General features: G+C 41.7%; 1 protein-coding gene across 1 annotated transcript; it reads right to left on the bottom strand.

Moving 5' to 3' along the window:
- Positions 1–5,072: 5,072 nt before the first annotated feature.
- Positions 5,073–5,774, bottom strand: LOC123868455. The gene has a single exon (XM_045910995.1). It carries the CDS (start codon positions 5,772–5,774, stop codon positions 5,073–5,075), a length of 702 nt encoding a protein of 233 aa, XP_045766951.1.
- Between the last annotated feature and the right edge of the window lie 12,969 nt (positions 5,775–18,743).

The raw sequence follows: 18,743 nt of genomic DNA, 5'->3' as shown, positions 1-18,743 counted from the left end.
CACACACACACATACAAACTTTCTCCTTTATAATATTAGTGTGATTTTATAGCGAACGATCGCCGCGATACTTGTCTAAGCTCCGAGTGCGCGTTGCATATAGAGCTAGTCCCGACTACTCGGATCAATAATAATCTGATGGATTTTAGGTTCAGAATGTCTGCGGCATCGAAGTTTACGTTGCAATCCTATATCTGAGTTACAAAATCTAGTGTCTGAGTTACAAATGAAATCATTTGATTTGAACGATTGAACTGCACGATTGAATACAAAGTGAAATAATGTCTTGTATTGGCGTCACTCAGAAAAGCAGGTATTATTTAAATATTTTTATCGAATTATTGGAATGTCCTCTACAAAACCAACACAAAAAAACACAAGTTTAATGTGTAAGGTTATCCGAGAGTTTTAATCCAAACAAACTAATGCCAAAATAAATAATTTAATTAGAGCGTGATTGCTATCACAACATCTAATTATCCAGTTCACAACCCAAATACCGAAAATATGCGATATCGCTCCGAATCTCAGAAGGAGACTGAACTAAAACCTTGGAAACACCCGTATTTATGCAAGTTCAATCTTGTCGGCCTCCTAGCAACAGATTGTATGACATCGAATGAGCCAAATATCGATTTTATCAAACTACCTGCATTAGGTAAATTAATAATTTTATATTATTTTTGACAACTCAAATCAATTTTTAAAAATAACCTTACAGTTCGGCCGTCCTGAATTTAACACGTCCTCGTGTTTCTAATCAATCTTGTCATGTCAGTCGCGGGCAAGTCAAATACAAATCATGGGCTATCCTGCCCTCCGTCAAATCATTAAAACCTACCCTTGAACTGCCGAACTCTCAGTTTTAATATTCAGTCAACAATAAATCCAAACGACTAACTTCTCATTCGATGTATACAAAATCTGAACCACTTATTGCAAATTACTTTCCAATTCACAAAAGACTAAATTATTAAAAAAAACTAAAAATTTTAATCACCAAATCAAACTCAATAAAAATTTTAATCGAATGTGGGTTGTTTACAAAAAGATACCAAAGCGAAATTAAGACAACGTGAGACACATCCCACTTCTGAATTATTGGCGTCACTCAGAAAAGCAGGTATTATTTAAATATTTTTATCGAATTATTGGAATGTCCTCTACAAAACCAACACAAAAAAACACAAGTTTAATGTGTAAGGTTATCCGAGAGTTTTAATCCAAACAAACTAATGCCAAAATAAATAATTTAATTAGAGCGTGATTGCTATCACAACATCTAATTATCCAGTTCACAACCCAAATACCGAAAATATGCGATATCGCTCCGAATCTCAGAAGGAGACTGAACTAAAACCTTGGAAACACCCGTATTTATGCAAGTTCAATCTTGTCGGCCTCCTAGCAACAGATTGTATGACATCGAATGAGCCAAATATCGATTTTATCAAACTACCTGCATTAGGTAAATTAATAATTTTATATTATTTTTGACAACTCAAATCAATTTTTAAAAATAACCTTACACTTGAATGAATAGAAATGAATCAACATACGTTTTCGGCAAATCTTTTTAACCCCCGACCCAAAAAGAGGGGTGTTATAAGTTTGACGTGTGTATCTGTGTATCTGTCTGTGGCATCGTAGCGCCTAAACGAATGAATAGATTTTAATTTACTCAGTTTTTTTTTTGTTTGAAAGGTAGAGTACGATACTGCTTGTGTGTAGAAACACTTTCCTACTTGCATTGTCAATTAGTAAGTACTTAAAATTATATAATTGTTGTTGAGATTCGTGTTTCTGTAATGAACTCTCCGTCAAACTCTCAACAAAGCTTAATCATAAAACCAGCATATTATTAAGTACTTTCACGATCATATTTCTTCTACGGGAGTTGTTGGAAGTTGCGAGGTGTCCCCCCCCCCCTCCCCCCTCCCCCCGCGCAACGTCCAACTCTCAATCCCACCGACACCTTCATGATCTCTGCCGCGAACTCCGCGCTCAGTTAAACAATAACCGCGGCGAAATACAACAACACGGACAAACGCATAATTACATAACTATATACACATTACATAAATAGCTTATGGCCGCAACTTCCCCCGCACAACTGTCAAAACCCTATTTTATTCTCTTAGGGGTTGAATTAAAAAAACTTTTCTTAGCGCATGTCTACGTCATAATAGCTATCGGCTGCCTTTCAGCCGACCCGCCCAGTAGTTGGAGCTGTGTGTTGAAAACCACTCAGCCAGTTAGCTACTCAGTTTTTCGATGTAACCTACACAGCTTTTCGATGTACTAGCTGATGCCCGCGACTTCATCTGTATTTAAAATCTCGTAGAACCTATTTGATTTGCCAGAATAACAAGTAGCTTATGTCATTCTACAAGTCTTTAACTGTACACATGCAAAAAATCACCGTCCGTAATAACGTGATTGAAGAACAAACCAACACACAAGCAGATCGGCGAAGTTCATATAGAATCTGTCAAGGTTTAGGAAGTAGCGTATTGAAAGTAGTTTATCTTGTAAATGATTTATTGACTTGTCTATTAACTAACTACATATAAACTATATTGAGACGACATCATGAAATAAAAGCCAACTGTCTATGCTTCAGTCAATCAACCAATTGCTCTAAATGCAGGGTAACAAATGTAATTATCCATTTAGTAGGATCACCACATTTGCCATGCAAATGTTTCTGTTGAGATATTTTTATTAAAACATAGATTTTAGCTAAAATAATGTTCTGATTACAAATATACCCAGCTCTAGACAGAAAACATCTCTCAGTAGTACGCTTCAGTGTCAGTCGATATTCAATCATTGCCGCGTCCATATACTAACTACTTCATGAATAACAAAAGCGCGTGGTCGCGGCGCCATACATCGTTCGTTGACTCCGCGTAGCGCCGCGTAGCCCGCGGCTACGAGCTACGAGTGTGCCGCTCTCTACGTCACTCTGTCTCGTCTCATTAGATATCCCTCGACTTCGCTTGCGTTATTTTGGTTCCAGCTGAATCATATTTTTAACCCCCGACCCAAAAAGAGGGGTGTTATAAGTTTGACGTGTGTATCTGTGTATCTGTGTGTCTGTGTATCTGTGTATCTGTCTGTGGCATCGTAGTGCCTAAACGAATGAACCGATTTTAATTTAGTTTTTTTTGTTTGAAAGGTGGCTTGATCGAGAGTGTTCTTAGCTATAATCTAAAAAAATTGGTTCAGCTGTTTAAGAGTTATCAGCTCTTTTCTAGTTTTCTTGTAGAAAAGAAGGTTAGATAACCGTTAGGTTCATAATATTATGTCAATAGACAAATGTCAAGCTGTCAAGATGGACGTTGCCTAGATATACATAATTATTTATTTGAAAATGATGTTTTGGAAAACTCAAATACTTTGGATCGTCGGGAGTGTTATAAATTTTTAATTTACACTTGTGTTACATGTAGTTTGAACTATACACAGCCTTCAGATATACTGTAGTCATTACAATGTCGATATCCTAGTCGGAGGCCCGTCTCCGATCCGATTGATGGAAAATATCGCGAGGAAACCTGTATATTAGAGAGAGAAAGTTGTTCACAATGTTCTCAAAGGTGAATGAAATCTGCCAACCCGCACTGGACCAGCGAGATAGACTATGACCTGAAAAAGATTGAGTATTATACGCTGGCGACAGGTTTCTATCGACTAAGTTATTATAGTGGTTGTTCTTTATATTTATTTGACGCGTGTTCGCGGCGAAGGGGTACAAACAGGCGACAGGACGAAACATCTCGCAACAATACCGTAGTGTGATAATGCAACAGTCAAAGCTTGCACTCTACTGCGACGGCTTTGTCTGGCGGCGTGGCCACAACTAAACAATGCGCGTGTGTAGCGCCGCCACGCGCCGCCGGCAACACTCCCGCGACAACTACTACGTCACACTTGCGTATTTCCTGACCTCATTGTTCCTACCTGCCTGCCTCGTTCGTCTAGTGGCAAGCAAGCATCATAAGGCCCAGAGGTTAGATTCTGCGTTAGCCTAAGAAAGAAAGAATCGATTGCCAGCTTGGCGTGATACAGCTGGACTATTTTTATAATTACACCTGTAATACCTGTATCAGCAAATAAATAAATTGATTGATTGATTGATTGATTTTGTAAGTACGTGGCTGAGTTTATTGTGGGCTCTTCTCAGACCTGTGCGCGTTTTGAACCCTCGTAGATTTTATTTAATTATCACCACTTCATCATTGTTTGAAAATCAGAACGTGTTCAAAAGTATCCAATTTGAACAAATGAGTTTGACTTTGAATAGTGAATTTGTGTATGCGAGTAATGTGGAGGTAATGAATGAGTGTAAGTAGGTATGTATGTGAACTAATCGCGCGGCTCCCTGTCCGTGCTAACAGACAGCTCGCAAATTAATCGACTATAAACGACTCAGAGTGTGAATGAACTACATCTACTCTGTTTTGTCGATTGGAAAATTCAGAGCGACTCAGAAAATTCATCTGCAAATTAATTTGTTCGAACAAGTATTGCACATCGCATTTTTCATTCAGTTTATGCTTTAATAATCCCTTTGTATATTGTATACAAATAGTTTTTAAATAGGTATAGCTAACTATCTACAATATAAATAAAAGACACTCAATAATCACACTAATATTATAAAGGAGAAAGTTTGTATGTGTATGTGTGTGTGTGTGTGTGTGTGTGTGTGTATGTTTGTTACTCTTTCACTCAAAAACTACTGGACGGATTGGGCTGAAATTTAGAATGGAGATAGATTATACCCTGGATTAGCACATAGGCTACTTTTTATCCCGGAAAATCATAGAGTTCCCACGGGATTCTTAAAAAACCTACATCCACGCGAACGAAGTCGCGGGTATCAGCTAGTATTACAATAATTACTTTCTCATTTAATCCTACTAAAAGGAAATAATTCACAAATATAATATTTTTAATTAATTTTATTTATTATTTAGTAGCCTTCTACGATTTTTTTTAAATAAAACATTTTGTTTACATTCATCAAAATGATCTAAGCGTTGATCTAGCTAAGCCAAACACAATTAGGGAGTTCTGCAATTAGTAGTGCTAACTGTCACCAAACCACTCCCAACGATCTGGAGTGTGGAGTGCAGGCAGGTGTGGATGCAATCAGTAGTGCTAACTGTCACCAAACCACTCCCGACGATCTGGAGTGTGGAGTGCAGGCAGGTGTGGATGCAATTAGTAGTGCTAACTGTCACCAAACCACTCCCGACGATCTGGAGTGTGGAGTGCAGGCAGGTGTGGATGCAATTAGTAGTGCTAACTGTCACCAAACCACTCCCGACGATCTGGAGTGTGGAGTGCAGGCAGGTGTGGATGCAATTAGTAGTGCTAACTGTCACCAAACCACTCCCGACGATCTGGAGTGTGGAGTGCAGGCAGGTGTGGATGCAATTAGTAGTGCTAACTGTCACCAAACCACTCCCGACGATCTGGAGTGTGGAGTGCAGGCAGGTGTGGATGCAATTAGTAGTGCTAACTGTCACCAAACCACTCCCGACGATCTGGAGTGTGGAGTGCAGGCAGGTGTGGATGCAATTAGTAGTGCTAACTGTCACCAAACCACTCCCAACGATCTGGAGTGTGGAGTGCAGGCAGGTGTGGATGCAATTAGTAGTGCTAACTGTCACCAAACCACTCCCGACGATCTGGAGTGTGGAGTGCAGGCAGGTGTGGATGCAATTAGTAGTGCTAACTGTCACCAAATCACTCCCAACCATCTGGAGTGTGGAGTGCAGGCAGGTGTGGATGCAATTAATGCTCTCCGATCAGCGGTAATGCCTGTCCGCACGCCGACTGCGTCCTAATTAACGAAGACGACCGACGGTCAGCGAGAGCGGCTTTCTTGTTCACTGAACGTACATACGCGTAACAGCCTCGTCATCTAATCAGCCTCAATTTCGGGAAACGCATCGGTTAAAGGCTAAAACAGCTACTAAGAAACTTGGTATCCTAAACAAGGTACTTGTACTAATACTATGTATTGTGTAAGTAATTTTGCATGCCTTATTATTATGTAAGGTGAAACACATGACAATATGTACTTAATAACACCTCATTGTAACAAGTGTGAATTAAAAATTTATAACACCCCCGACAAGTGAAGGTTACAGTAACTAGAAAACAGCTGATAACTTTCAAACGGCTGAACCGATTTTCTTGGATTATAGCTAAGAACACTCTCGATCAAGCCACCTTTCAAACAAAAAAAAACTAAATTCAAATCGGTTCATTAGTTTAGGCGCTACTATGCCACAGACAGATACACAGATACGCGGATACACAGATACACACGTCAAACTTATAACACCCCTCTTTTTGGGTCGGGGGTTAAAAAATGTTTCTGCAAATAAAGAATCTTCAATCTTGAATCTTGAAGGTGAAGCGGTACTTCACGCCAAAACGACGCCTCACATTCTATCAGACTCGGTTTGGCATGGAGTAGGTACTGCTGCCGCCTTTGCAATAGCTCTGCCAAGTGCCAACTCGATGCATTAAACTCGTCATGTCGACAAATTACTCAAAGATAAAGTAAAGACCAAGGACAGTGTGTCTGTAAAAAACACGTGACCTCAAGAACTATTTGCGAGACACACATCCCTACACCATTGCTCTTCAATACTCTTGATTAGAGCTGGAACATCTCGATATCCAGTCAGAATGTATAAGTTACTTCCAGTAAGTTCCCGAAGCGAAGTGACCAGAATAACTAGCGCCGCCGCAACTCTTTACTTTGAAATTGAAATCGAGTTTCAGTTTAGGATTCGAGGAACTCTCATATTCGTCAGCGAATACGACCGATAAGGCGGCCTTTACACCATCCAGCCGACCATCAATCTGAGCCGAATAAACAGTAATTAGATTTTTGTGTTATGAAAAATAATTAGATTTTTGTAAGACAGGTCTTTGGAAGAAATCAGGACGATGCAGCCTAACGGTTGAAGGCACTCGCCAAAAGATTTTTCATTTCACTCTTTATTGGTGTACATATTTATGTTTATTACAGTTATCAGTAAAAATGGAAGCCGAAAATACATTCCAAATCTTCAGTGAAAGTCCGAAACGAAGAAGTAAAGCGCTTCGTATGTCCGATACTAGGAATACCTACTAGTCCAAATCGTATCCGCTACTTATTTTATTACCCGACTACGGCAAAGCCGAAAGGAAGGGTTATGATTTTAGTATTGTTATCTATCATTCTATAAAAATACTAGCGACCCGCCCCGGCTTCGCACGGGTGGACATTTATTTTTTCTATTTTCCGGGATAAAATATAGCCTATACGGATTCGGAAGAATCCCTCTAAGTATTGTTAAAAGAAATTTTGAAATCGGTCCAGTAGTTTTTGAGCCTATTCAATACAAACATACAAAAATACAAAGGTTTCCTCTTTATAATATTAGTATAGATAGTGATTCTCAATCAATCTATACTCAATACTCGTCAGCGGGATCGATCCATTGCTGGCCCACTACTGAGCACGGGTCTCCGTGCAGAACGAAAGAGAAGGCAATAGTCCACCATGATGACCAAGATTGGCAGACTTCACATACGTATGAAAACATTATGGAGAGCTCTCAGGCATACAGATTTCCTCACGATGTTTTCCTTTCCCGTTAAATCATGTAACATTTAATTACTCAACATAAGTTTGAGATGCGTGCCCGGAATCGAACCGGCCGCGGTCCGACGGCTGAACTACTGGGCTATCACCACAACAGCACACAAACACTGCATTTGCCACAAATTGGTGGCAAATTGATCGTTTGACGGCTGCTTTAGCGAGATGTAGGTATCTAAACGTAGAGATAATCTGCTGCTATTCATCGGCCGCGCCCCGCGCAGCATCCGAGTTGATTGAGACGTGGGGCGGCAGGCTGAATGCTGCAATCACGCGACGCCGGGATGAAGCCGTTAATTGCCCCTCGATATCCCGACCCGAGCCAACACCCGCCCGTCGCCGCACTAACCCGCGCCGTCTTCAGCAAACACACTGATGTAACTTCATTTACTAAATATCAACTTTATACGATGCGGTCAATACATACAAGTTATGCTTAGTTAGACTTAAGTTTTAGAGAAACATAATGGCAACTGCATAATGCTGTCTCGTTTTAATAATATCTTAAGTCTGACCAAAGTCAAAGTCTAAGTCAAAGTACGCTCTATAGATTTCAGCCTCATAGATGCTCAATAGACGCATACAACACCCTTCAAAATTCAACACATTCAACACCCCCGACAAATCATTTTCAAATAAATAATTATGTATATCTAGGCAACGTCCATCTTGACAGCTTGACATTTGTCAATTGACACTTGAATATTATGAACCTAAGGGTTATCTAACCTTCTTTTCTACAAGAAAACTAGAAAATAGCTGATAACTTTTAAACGGCTGAACCAATTGTTTTGGATTATAGCTAAGAACACTCTCGATCAAGCCACCTTTCAAACAAAAAAAAGGAAATTAAAATCAGTTCATTCGTTTAGGCGCTACGATGCCACAGACAGATACACAGATACACAGATACACAGATACACAGATACACAGACACACAGATACACAGATACACACGTCAAACTTATAACACCCCTCTTTTTTGGTCGGGGGTTAAAAATTAGTGTCTTTGGTTTTCAAGTTGATTCTTTAAGCGCACAATACACGTGCAATTTTTTTTTAAATCAGTCGTTATTTGCACATGTGTGTCTGTTTACCCGGGATGATCCCAGGCTCCCCGGGGCCGCCGCGCCGCGCCGGGGAACGGGAACAGTTATTCCGCGCAGACGAAGACGCAGACAACTGCTCAATAATGCATCCGATACTAAAAGATTACCGCCCGTTCACGTACAACTCGAGTAAATGACCCAAAATGCAGACTTGCGTCGGCAGTGCGCCGGGTTACAGCTCTACCAGTACACATAAAGATCCTGTAGCGCCGGCGCGAGCGTAACCCCGGCAGCAGGCAAATATCATCACTTTATAGCCACTTCTCCACCAGAGGTGTTGGAGGGTACGTGTTGGGAAATGTGTAAGGATGTGGAATCCAAAAAAAAATGATATTAGAAACCTCAATATCATTTTTGAAGACCTATCCATAGATACCCCACACGTATGGGTTTGATTAAAAAAAATATTTTGAGTTTCAGTTCTGAGTATGGGGACCCCCAAAATTTATTGTTTTTTTTCTATTTTTGTGTGAAAATCTTAATGCGGTTCACAGAATACATCTACTTACCAAGTTTCAACAGTATAGTTCTTATAGTTTCGGAGACAAGTAGCTGTGACATAGACGGACAGACAGACAGACAGACAGACATGACGAATCTATAAGGGTTCCGTTTTTTGCCATTCGGCTACGGAACCTTAAAAATTGTATCTTAGTACGGGTTGCCCATTTGCTCTCTCTGCCTCGTATGGTGTACCTTATTTCTGAGATTTGTGGGCCGTTTGCATTAATCACAGATGGTAATTGGCAGGGGTATTTTGGAATAATAAAGCAATGGGGACCCAGATCTTTCCACTCGATAGGCTCATTCATTAAAGGATCCTATTTTATGGTTTTTTACATCGTGCCGCATTTAAATGAACCTTACACAAGTAGTAGTAATACAAACCTTAATAGGTTCCTACTTAAGAATAACAAGTGTAAATTAAAAATTTAAAACACCCCCGACAAGTGAAGGTTACAGTAACTAGAAAAGAGCTGATAACTTTCAAACGGCTGAACCGATTTTCTTAAATTATAACTAAGAACACTCTCGATCAAGCCACCTTTCAAACAAAAAAAAACTAAATTAAAATCGGTTCATTAGTTTAGGAGCTACGATGCCACAGACAGATACACACGTCAAACTTATAACACCCCTCTTTTTGGGTCGGGGGTTAAAAACCAAGAAGGAAACGATTATGAAGTCTACGAGCAAGTAGGTACTAACTCCAAAACAAGTAGCTCCTCTAATTACAACAGTAGCAATTCTCTAGCTAAATACGTACGAAATTCCTTTTGTGACGTCTCTCATACAACGTCACAACTCACAAGCACCGAGTCATCCGATTGTGTTGCGACGTGGACGTGATGCTGAGAGAGAGCGGCCGAAGCCAGTGACCTCAAGTAACTCGGGGCGCGCGCACGCTGGAGCGGCCACCACACGCCTAGTTACGTATGCGGAGCACGTGCTCAACAAATCCGACCCTTGGAATTAGATTGCCCCACTTTTCGGGGATTAATTTAATTTTTCCCGTATTTAGGCGTAGGTGGGTACAAATAGAATTTTTCCTTTCAAAGTGGTTTAAAATGTCCAAAGTTTGTACGAATATAGCTGTCTTGCATCGAACCGTGCAATAATCGAATCGAGGCAACATCAATGATATTAAATTGTGTTCTCTCCGTGGTTCTCTCATATAATGTTATGTGGATTGCCACAATCCCTGCTGCGATTAACGGACGCCTTACGACCGAAATTAATTAATCAATCCTATCTGTAATCTGTCGATAAGTTACTTAGCAACCTTGTTGTTTGTCAAACATTGTACATGATCTTCTGACAATCAACAACATCGCTTATAACCATGTGTAGTTATCGATTCCGTCAAATAGCCTTCTATTTGACGGAATCGATATCCCATACTAAAGTGTGCTGTTAGAATTAAGACGTAACAGTTGTTTTAATTGGCAACGTGCTGGCAACATATTATTATGTATTTTTTTTTTAAAGAATCCCCTCCAACTAAGCGCAAAGTTTATACTAGGAGTAGTGCAACGGGTGGAGTTTGAACCGTCGACTTTTCAGAATTCAGTCCGTTCCTGTAACCGTTGAGCTGTTGAGGCTATAAATATTGTCGTACGTTACTTATATCAACCTGAGCTCGATATGCAATGGATTTGATCGACAGCCACTTTTCCGCGCTATTGGTTCTGTAATCTTAAACCCGAAGGGGTGAATGACGAGCGTGCTGAAGTGTGTGTCACTTGATAGTGGAGGAGGGTGGAGGGAGGTGGAGGGCGGCAGGTTGACGCGAGTCCGGCGCGCGTGTGCTGCGCCGCTCGAGGCACGCAGCTCCTGTCACTCGCTGACTCAGCGCCGACACGAGCTGTCCGCGCTTGTCCACTCAGGTCAGCCCGCCAGGGGCCGAGTTTACACTACGCTGAGCTGTGTGTCGCAGACCGATAGGATATAGTCCATACAAAATGACTTCTCACGCGCCATTTTGACTCTGTGGGAAACTGCCGTGTCAAGAGTAAGGTTCAACCTTTAAAATAAGGACTGAAATCGTACTTTTAACTTGACATTTGACACAAAAAGTTAAAATGGTGCGCATTATACTTTACGAGTGTTTGTTTGTAATACTTACTACACTTTTTCTTTCTTTTTTACTTTTGTAGCATTATTACTGCCTCACTGACGAACACGAACCTCTTTCACAAAAGAGCTGAATGCCGGTAATTGTCGCCATATATTTAGATTTTGTGCTGGATACATAGATTTATCAATAGTAAGTAGGTATTAACCTTAGGCTGCATAAATTAGAAAACCTATCTACTCTTCTAAAACTAGCAAGCGTAGATAACTTGTACTAGTGCAGAGGAGGGTCGTAAGAGGGCATGTTGCATATCACCAGTCCCCACACCACACGTCCTCGTCACTCGCACGCGAGCTCGGCCGCCACACGAACAATCACCTGACAGCCGGAATGATAAATCTCTTTGCACAACGTCTCTGTGTGTTACAGTAAGCGTAGACACTTGTCTCCATGTTCAATTACCTACATACTACCAAATGATCAAAATCGCTCAAACACGAGTGACTCACACACACGAACGGTTGCGTACCAGCGTACAAGAAATAACAATTTTTTTTTTCAAATTTTCATGGCGCCCATTTTGAAATTTTAATTATTCGTTGCTGTAGCGGCAATAAAAATAGACATTCTGTGAAAATTTGAGCTCTCTACCTATTACGGTTCACGAGATGCAGCTCGCTAACAGACAGACAGACGACGGACAGTCGAGGCTTAGCAATACGATCCTGTTTGGGTAAGGCTACGAAACTCTAAAAAGATAAAATTTGTATGTAGAAGGTAGTGATGTCTGAATTGTCTCATTAATTTCACTTTAACCGATAGATAACTACATTATTGGCGTGCGTTGTATTACGCGCATGAATTCGCGAGTAAAAGCAAGTTAATAATACATGTACAACGTGGTTAGTTATGGACTATGGTACAGAGAGTATTTATTCATCCAAGGGTACAGATAGATTTGTATCAGGCCGCTTGCTAACAAGTGAAATGTACTCCAGATGTCTGTGCAGCTGCCGTCGCATAAATATATCCTTTATCAGAGATTAGCCTCACGCCCGCCCGACCCACACATCAGGAGACACGTCTCAGGGCGCTGCGGGGGTGGCGGGGGTGGCGGGGGCGGCGGGGGTCACCTGCACTTAACGCCGCCATTAATTAGCCGCCTCAGCGGAGAAGTGTACCACTGTACGCGACCCGGCGTCCTGTGAGTGCAGAGGGACACAAAGGGACTCCGCTATGACCTGCCCTGTGCGTCATATAGAACTCAGTTCCATTGTTTATTGCTCCGTATCAAAGTAAACAACTAAACAATTACACAAATTAACAAGTGTAAATTAAAAATTTTCAACACCCCCGACAAGTGAAGGTTACAGTAACTAGAAAAGAGCTGATAACTTTCAAACGGCTGAACCGATTTTCTTGGACTATTCCGCGCCTACGATCCAAAGTATCTGAATTTTCCAAAACATCATTTTCAAAAAGATTGACACTTGAATATTATGAACCTAAGGGTTATCTAACCTTCTTTTCTACAAGAAAACTAGAAAAGAGCTGATAACTTTTAAACGGCTGAACCAATTTTCTTGGATTATAGCTAAGAACACTCTCGATCAAGCCACCTTTCAAACAAAAAAAACTAAATTAAAATCGGTTCATTCGTTTAGGCGCTACGATGCCACAGACAGATACACAGATACACAGATACTTAGACACACAGATACACACGTCAAACTTATATCACCCCTCTTTTTTGGGTCGGGGGTTAAAAAAAATCATCATCATCATCAACCGTTAGAAGTCCACAGCTGTACATAAAACTCTTATAGGGATTCCCACACACCACAGTTTGCGCTGCCCAAATGCAGCGGCTCCCTACGCTCTCTTCATGTCGCCTATCCACCTCGTAGGGGGTCTTCCGACGCTATGGTTTCCGGTGCGAGGTTGCGATTCTAGCAACTTGATACCCTAACGTGTATCGCTTTAACGGTGAAGGAAATTGCCGCGAGAAGAATCTGCTTGCATGAGAGGTCTCCATAATGTTCTCAGAGGTGTGTGAAGTCTCCCAATCCGCCCTCGAGCAGCGTGGTGGATACGGCCAAACCTTTCTCGTTGTGTAGCTAGACCCGTACTCAGTAGTGAGCCTGTGCTTGATGATGACGTAAATGGAACGTTAGAGCCGGTTGAGGATGTAGCAACAGACATCCGCATGTTTTATCAATCGAATAAATGAACGATGAGTTTTAATTTATCTCGTCGGTAGAGTGACGTTAATTGCTCACTAGAGAATATTTTATCCGTTCATATTATTCCAGTCGCTGGAGCCAGGCTATTGCTGCAGTGAACTGGAAGAAATTATGTCCTGTACCTACTTGAACTCTCTATACACTCGCTATATCGGGCGTCTCTTAGAGTTTTTTTTAAAGAATATTAGCTATGCTAATCATGACTAATACTCCCCTTTCCCCTCCAATTAAGCGTATTTAAGCTTGTGCCAGGAGTGGGTACGACAATAGTGCAACGGGTGGGGTTTGAACCGCCGACCTTTCGGAATTCAGTCCGCTCCTCAACCGTGGAGCTATCGAGACTTTAAACTTTAGGAGAGTTATGGGTGTCTAGAAGCGACTCTGATGAAACTGGATTAAAAACGAGTGTGGCGATTCAGTTAGTAGATTGGATGCGTTGGGTCGCTAATGAAATAATGTGAGGCGGCCATTTAGCTGCCGGAACGACGACGTCCTGCACGACAGCTCCCCGCAGCGCCCGGATCCGTCCGGGAAACGGCTAAATCATTCCATTCGTTTTAATACGTAACAACAGTTTTATACTGTTTTTAACCCCCGACCCAAAAAGAGGGGTGCTATAAGTTTGACGTGTGTATCTGTGTATATGTGTATCTGTGTATCTGTCTGTGGCATCGTAGCTCCTAAACTAATGAACCGATTTTAATTATTTTTTTTGTTTGAAAGGTGGCTTGATCGAGAGAGTTCTTAGCTATAATCCAAGAAAATCGGTTCAGCCGTTTGGAAGTTATCAGCTCTTTTCTAGTTATTGTAACTTTCACTTGTCGGGCGTGTTATAAATTTTTAATTTACACTTGTTGAAGTTTGCAGACTGCTCCTTCCACAACCATAACTTCAATTCAACTTCTCTTCGGTGTTTCTCGATCGGGAAAAAGTCTATGACATTGTTTGTGTCAATGTGCCCGAGCGGGATTCGAATCTACAGCCGGATAAGTTAACCACTGGTCCATCGGAGCCGTCAGTGAGATGTAATAGTATCGAATGGAAAGATAACTTCTATAACAGTAGATTAGATAGTCATCAGTCACGATGGATAACTTGATCTGCATTTTCTCGCGGGACTGAAATATGTAGTTCCTAAAAGAAATAACAGGATACCAAACAAAATCATTTCGCATCTAAGTATATTATTAAATGGATTATTTTTATTTTCTGCATGACCTATTCATAATATAACAACATCGCACAATTTCACGAAACGTAATAATTTCGTAACGAGATTAGTGAGGGCCGGCGGAGTCCCCCCGCACCGCCCGGAGGCTCACGCGGCGATCGCAAAGAGGTCTGTTTGCTAATCAGTCCTAATTACGCCTCTCGGTACAACGACGCCGGAAAAGCTTGTAAATACAAGCAAGTATATTTAATAATTAGGTAAGTATTAGGATATTTACATACAACCGCGTCGACGCGGTGAGTCGCACCTACGAGGGCAAAGCGAAGGAGCTTTGTGATGTGTGTAACTGAAATCTAATAAAATGTATCCGCATTCATGCTTCCAAATTCTAATGTTGTTAAAAACCGGTCAAGTGCGAGTCGGACTCGCACACGTAGGGTTCCGTACAAGATATTTTGATATTTTTATTGATATTTGGTATATTAAGTTTTTGTGGACACATTTTAATTTTATTTGTGCATGACTAGCTGATGCCCGCGACTTCGTCTGCGTGGATTTTGGTTTTTAAAGATCCCGTGAGAACTGTTTGGTATTCCGGGATAAAAAATAGCCTGTCCGTCCCCGGGATATAACCTAACCCTGTACCAAATTTCGGCAGAATCGGTTAAACTGTTGGGCCGTGAAAAGGTAGCAGACAGACACACTTTCGCATTTATAGATGAACGTAACCACAAATTCACGGTTTTCGAATTTTTTCCTTTACTTGTGCTATAAGACCTACCTACTTGCTATCTGCCTGCCGTTCATGATTTTAGATCAACGGGGAGTACCCTTTAGGTTTTCTTAACAGACACGACAGACAGACAGATAACAAAGTGATCCTATAAGGGTATCCTTCTTCCTTTTGAGGTACCTACAGATCCCAAAAAAGTAGTCAATATTTCAGAGGTCATTAATTGCGATGTTCTCCCTCGCTCAGAGTGTACTCCGCGTGAAATGTGGCTCTCGTCTCGTCACAACTTATCACCCGTGAAATGAGCGTCGCGCGAGATGACGCCGCAGCATCCGCAGCCGCGCACACTCATCGTCATCGCGTAAGGCGACGAACACACAGATGTCGGGGCACAAGTGGATCGGGAATTGTTGAAAGCCTACTTAAAACTTACTTATTTATTTTTACTAGCTGATGGCCGCGTCTTAGTTCGCGTAGATTTAGGTTTTTAAAAAATTCCGTGGAAACTGTGTCATTTTCCGGGATGAAAAGTAGCCTATGTCACTTTCTAGATTTTAAATGCAATCTATGCAAAAAAACACATAAATCCGTTGCTCTATTGCGGAGTGATATAAGGACAAACCGATAAACTAACAAGCTTCCGTATTTATAAACATTTATTTCACAAAGCAGAACATTATTTCAGTAGGAACTAAACTTATGTTTCTTAAAAAAATATACTATACCCGGGTTCCGTGTGTTCCATGCCTAAACAGCGATCACACCAGCACCATGCTCTATTATAACGCCGCTACGCGAACCTTCCTAAATATTTGTGTCATATCATGAGTGTCCTACGCATGTTATGTGATCGACACCATGTACCTCGGAGCTCTTACGCAGCTCCGCCATTACACATTTACATAATATCCTCTGAACTGCTACTGAACTAAAGTGCTTATTTGATATTTACAATCTTTCATCCACGTTTTTGATGCAGGAAAACGTCGTGAGAAAAGCAGCTGCGTAGAAACAAATGGCAAACATAAAATCCAGAAGGATGTGTAGTGAAGGGCGAATGTTCTGGCGATTAATTAGGAAAGTTAGTGCAACTAAGTAGGCGACGACTCCTCTCACTCAAGCATCGGGATATATCTCCCCCCCCCCCCACTCCCCCCGCCATACATTATTCATGAGTTAAGACGCGGAGTGATGAACGCGAACTTTGGATTGATTTTCTTTATTCGGCTGCGAATTGTGAGGTGCGCGGTTCGAATCCCGGTTTGGGGCAAGTATGTAATGAAGGCCTCTCCCACTCATCGTCCCTGGCTCTACACGGGTCGGCGTACACAGATACTCCTCAGCCTCGTGTGAACCTACTTATTATAAATCCTGTTCTTATCTTACATTCCCGGCTTAGTTCCAAGCGTCACAACACGAGCAGTAATGTAAGCACGGCTCAGTAATGCTGCATCCTTAGTCGGCAAGCGGCTCTTTGATGGTGTTTGCCGAGTTCATCTCCGGATGAGGTACCGGCGTAGGTCACAGGTGTGCGCAACTGTGGGCCTGTGTGTATTTTGTTTTCATTAATAGCTACCTCGCTTATGTTCCCAGCTCGGACAAGTGTAAATTAAAAATTTATAACACCCCCGACAAGTGAAGGTTAAAGTAACTAGAAAAGAGCTGATAACTTTCAAACGGCTCAACCGGTTTCTTGGATTATAGCTAAGAACATTCTCGATCGAGCCACCTTTCAAACAAAAAAAACTAAATTAAAATCGGTTCACTAGTTTAGGAGCTACGATGCCACAGACAGATACACAGACACACAGATACACAGATACACACGTCAAACTTATAACACCCCTCTTTTTGGGTCGGGGGTTAAAAAGTACGGTCGCGTATGTGTTACCGCCCGCGCGGCGCGTAGCCTGCTCGCCGCCTGACCAGCTCATCAGGACCTCGGCCGGCTTCAAATTCCAATACTCCGATATAATTTGCGTGAGTTTTACCAATACTTGTTTGTAATGAATATCACACTAAATAAAAGGCTTAAAGATCAAAACTGAGCAAACCATTCATTTGTAACGTTTCTATAGAGTGGCTTAATTACAATTGCAAATCTAAATCTACAATATCAGCGTAACTCGGTAGTGATTTAACCGAAGTGATTAACCGCACGGAAGGGATAACTACCCCTTCACCCCCTCCAACCTCTAGTGTGCCTAGTGGGAGATTTTTAACCTATTCGATCTCGTAAAAGTTAACTGCGTTTTGTATGGAATTGAAACAGCGCCATCTAGTGACAAGAAGATGGCGCTGTTTCAATTCCATACAAAACGCAGTTAACTTTTACGCGATCGAATAGGTTAAAAATCTCCCACTAGGCACATAGATTGTCACTGTGACGAGGTGCGCGGCGGTAATGATCGTGTGTGAACTGTGAACCCTCACTCGCTCAGAGCGGTACACGCCCGCTCGGCGAGGATTCCGCTCCACCGCCGACGCAGCGAGCCGCGAACCCGCTCCGCCGACCCGGCTGATTGCCTCCACTACTCTATATCTATACTCTGTTTGAGCGACGATAACCTAGTGATTAGGACGTTTTAGGGAACCCTAAAAAAGAAAACAACTGAGTTGTTTTCTTTTTTAGGGTTCTATGAATACTATTCATACCATATGTTATTACCGCGCGTTTACAATACAATTAGCAAGTGTAATTGTGTGGCTGCTGCTGCTACCGGTGCCCCGGCCTGCCCGCACGCGGCGTTATTGCTAACAACATCACATATTAGCTACCGCATGCTTTAATTGAAATTGACTACATAATTAATTAACAACATTATGTATTGGTGGCGGTGGGAGCCCATTATAATCATCCTAGTTCTCTACATACTGTACGATATAACAACGCCTGGCCGAGTGACCGACTCGACTCCCTAAAGCTTTAAAAGTTTAAACCAAGGAACTATTTATGGTAGTGCCACTAGACGATTGGAAGCACTTTGTGAAAGTTTATTTGAATGTTTTGTTTTGTATTCTATTTTGCACCCTCCTTCAGCTGCGTGCCTCGCCCGTCGCCTCGCCTCGTTAATTCCTCCCGTCCGCGTGCCTCGTCCGTCGCCTCGCCTCGTTAAATCCCGCCGCCTCCGCGCGCTCGCCTCGGAGGCCGACAAAAGAGGCGCCGTCCACAGGAAGAACAAGGAAAAACCAGATATCTCTTTAAAAAGATCGTTTAAAGTGCAAATGAATTTTTAC

Source organism: Maniola jurtina, chromosome 9, assembly GCF_905333055.1.
Source record: "Maniola jurtina chromosome 9, ilManJurt1.1, whole genome shotgun sequence".
In the NCBI taxonomy this organism is placed as follows: Eukaryota; Metazoa; Arthropoda; class Insecta; order Lepidoptera; family Nymphalidae; genus Maniola; species Maniola jurtina.
This window is presented reverse-complemented; position numbering and strand designations above follow the sequence as displayed.

What these genes read in the sequence shown, in the direction of transcription:
- LOC123868455 (XM_045910995.1), bottom strand. Translation starts at nt 5,774, where the DNA reads ATGGTTGGGAGTGATTTGGTGACAGTTAGCACTACTAATTGCATCCAC.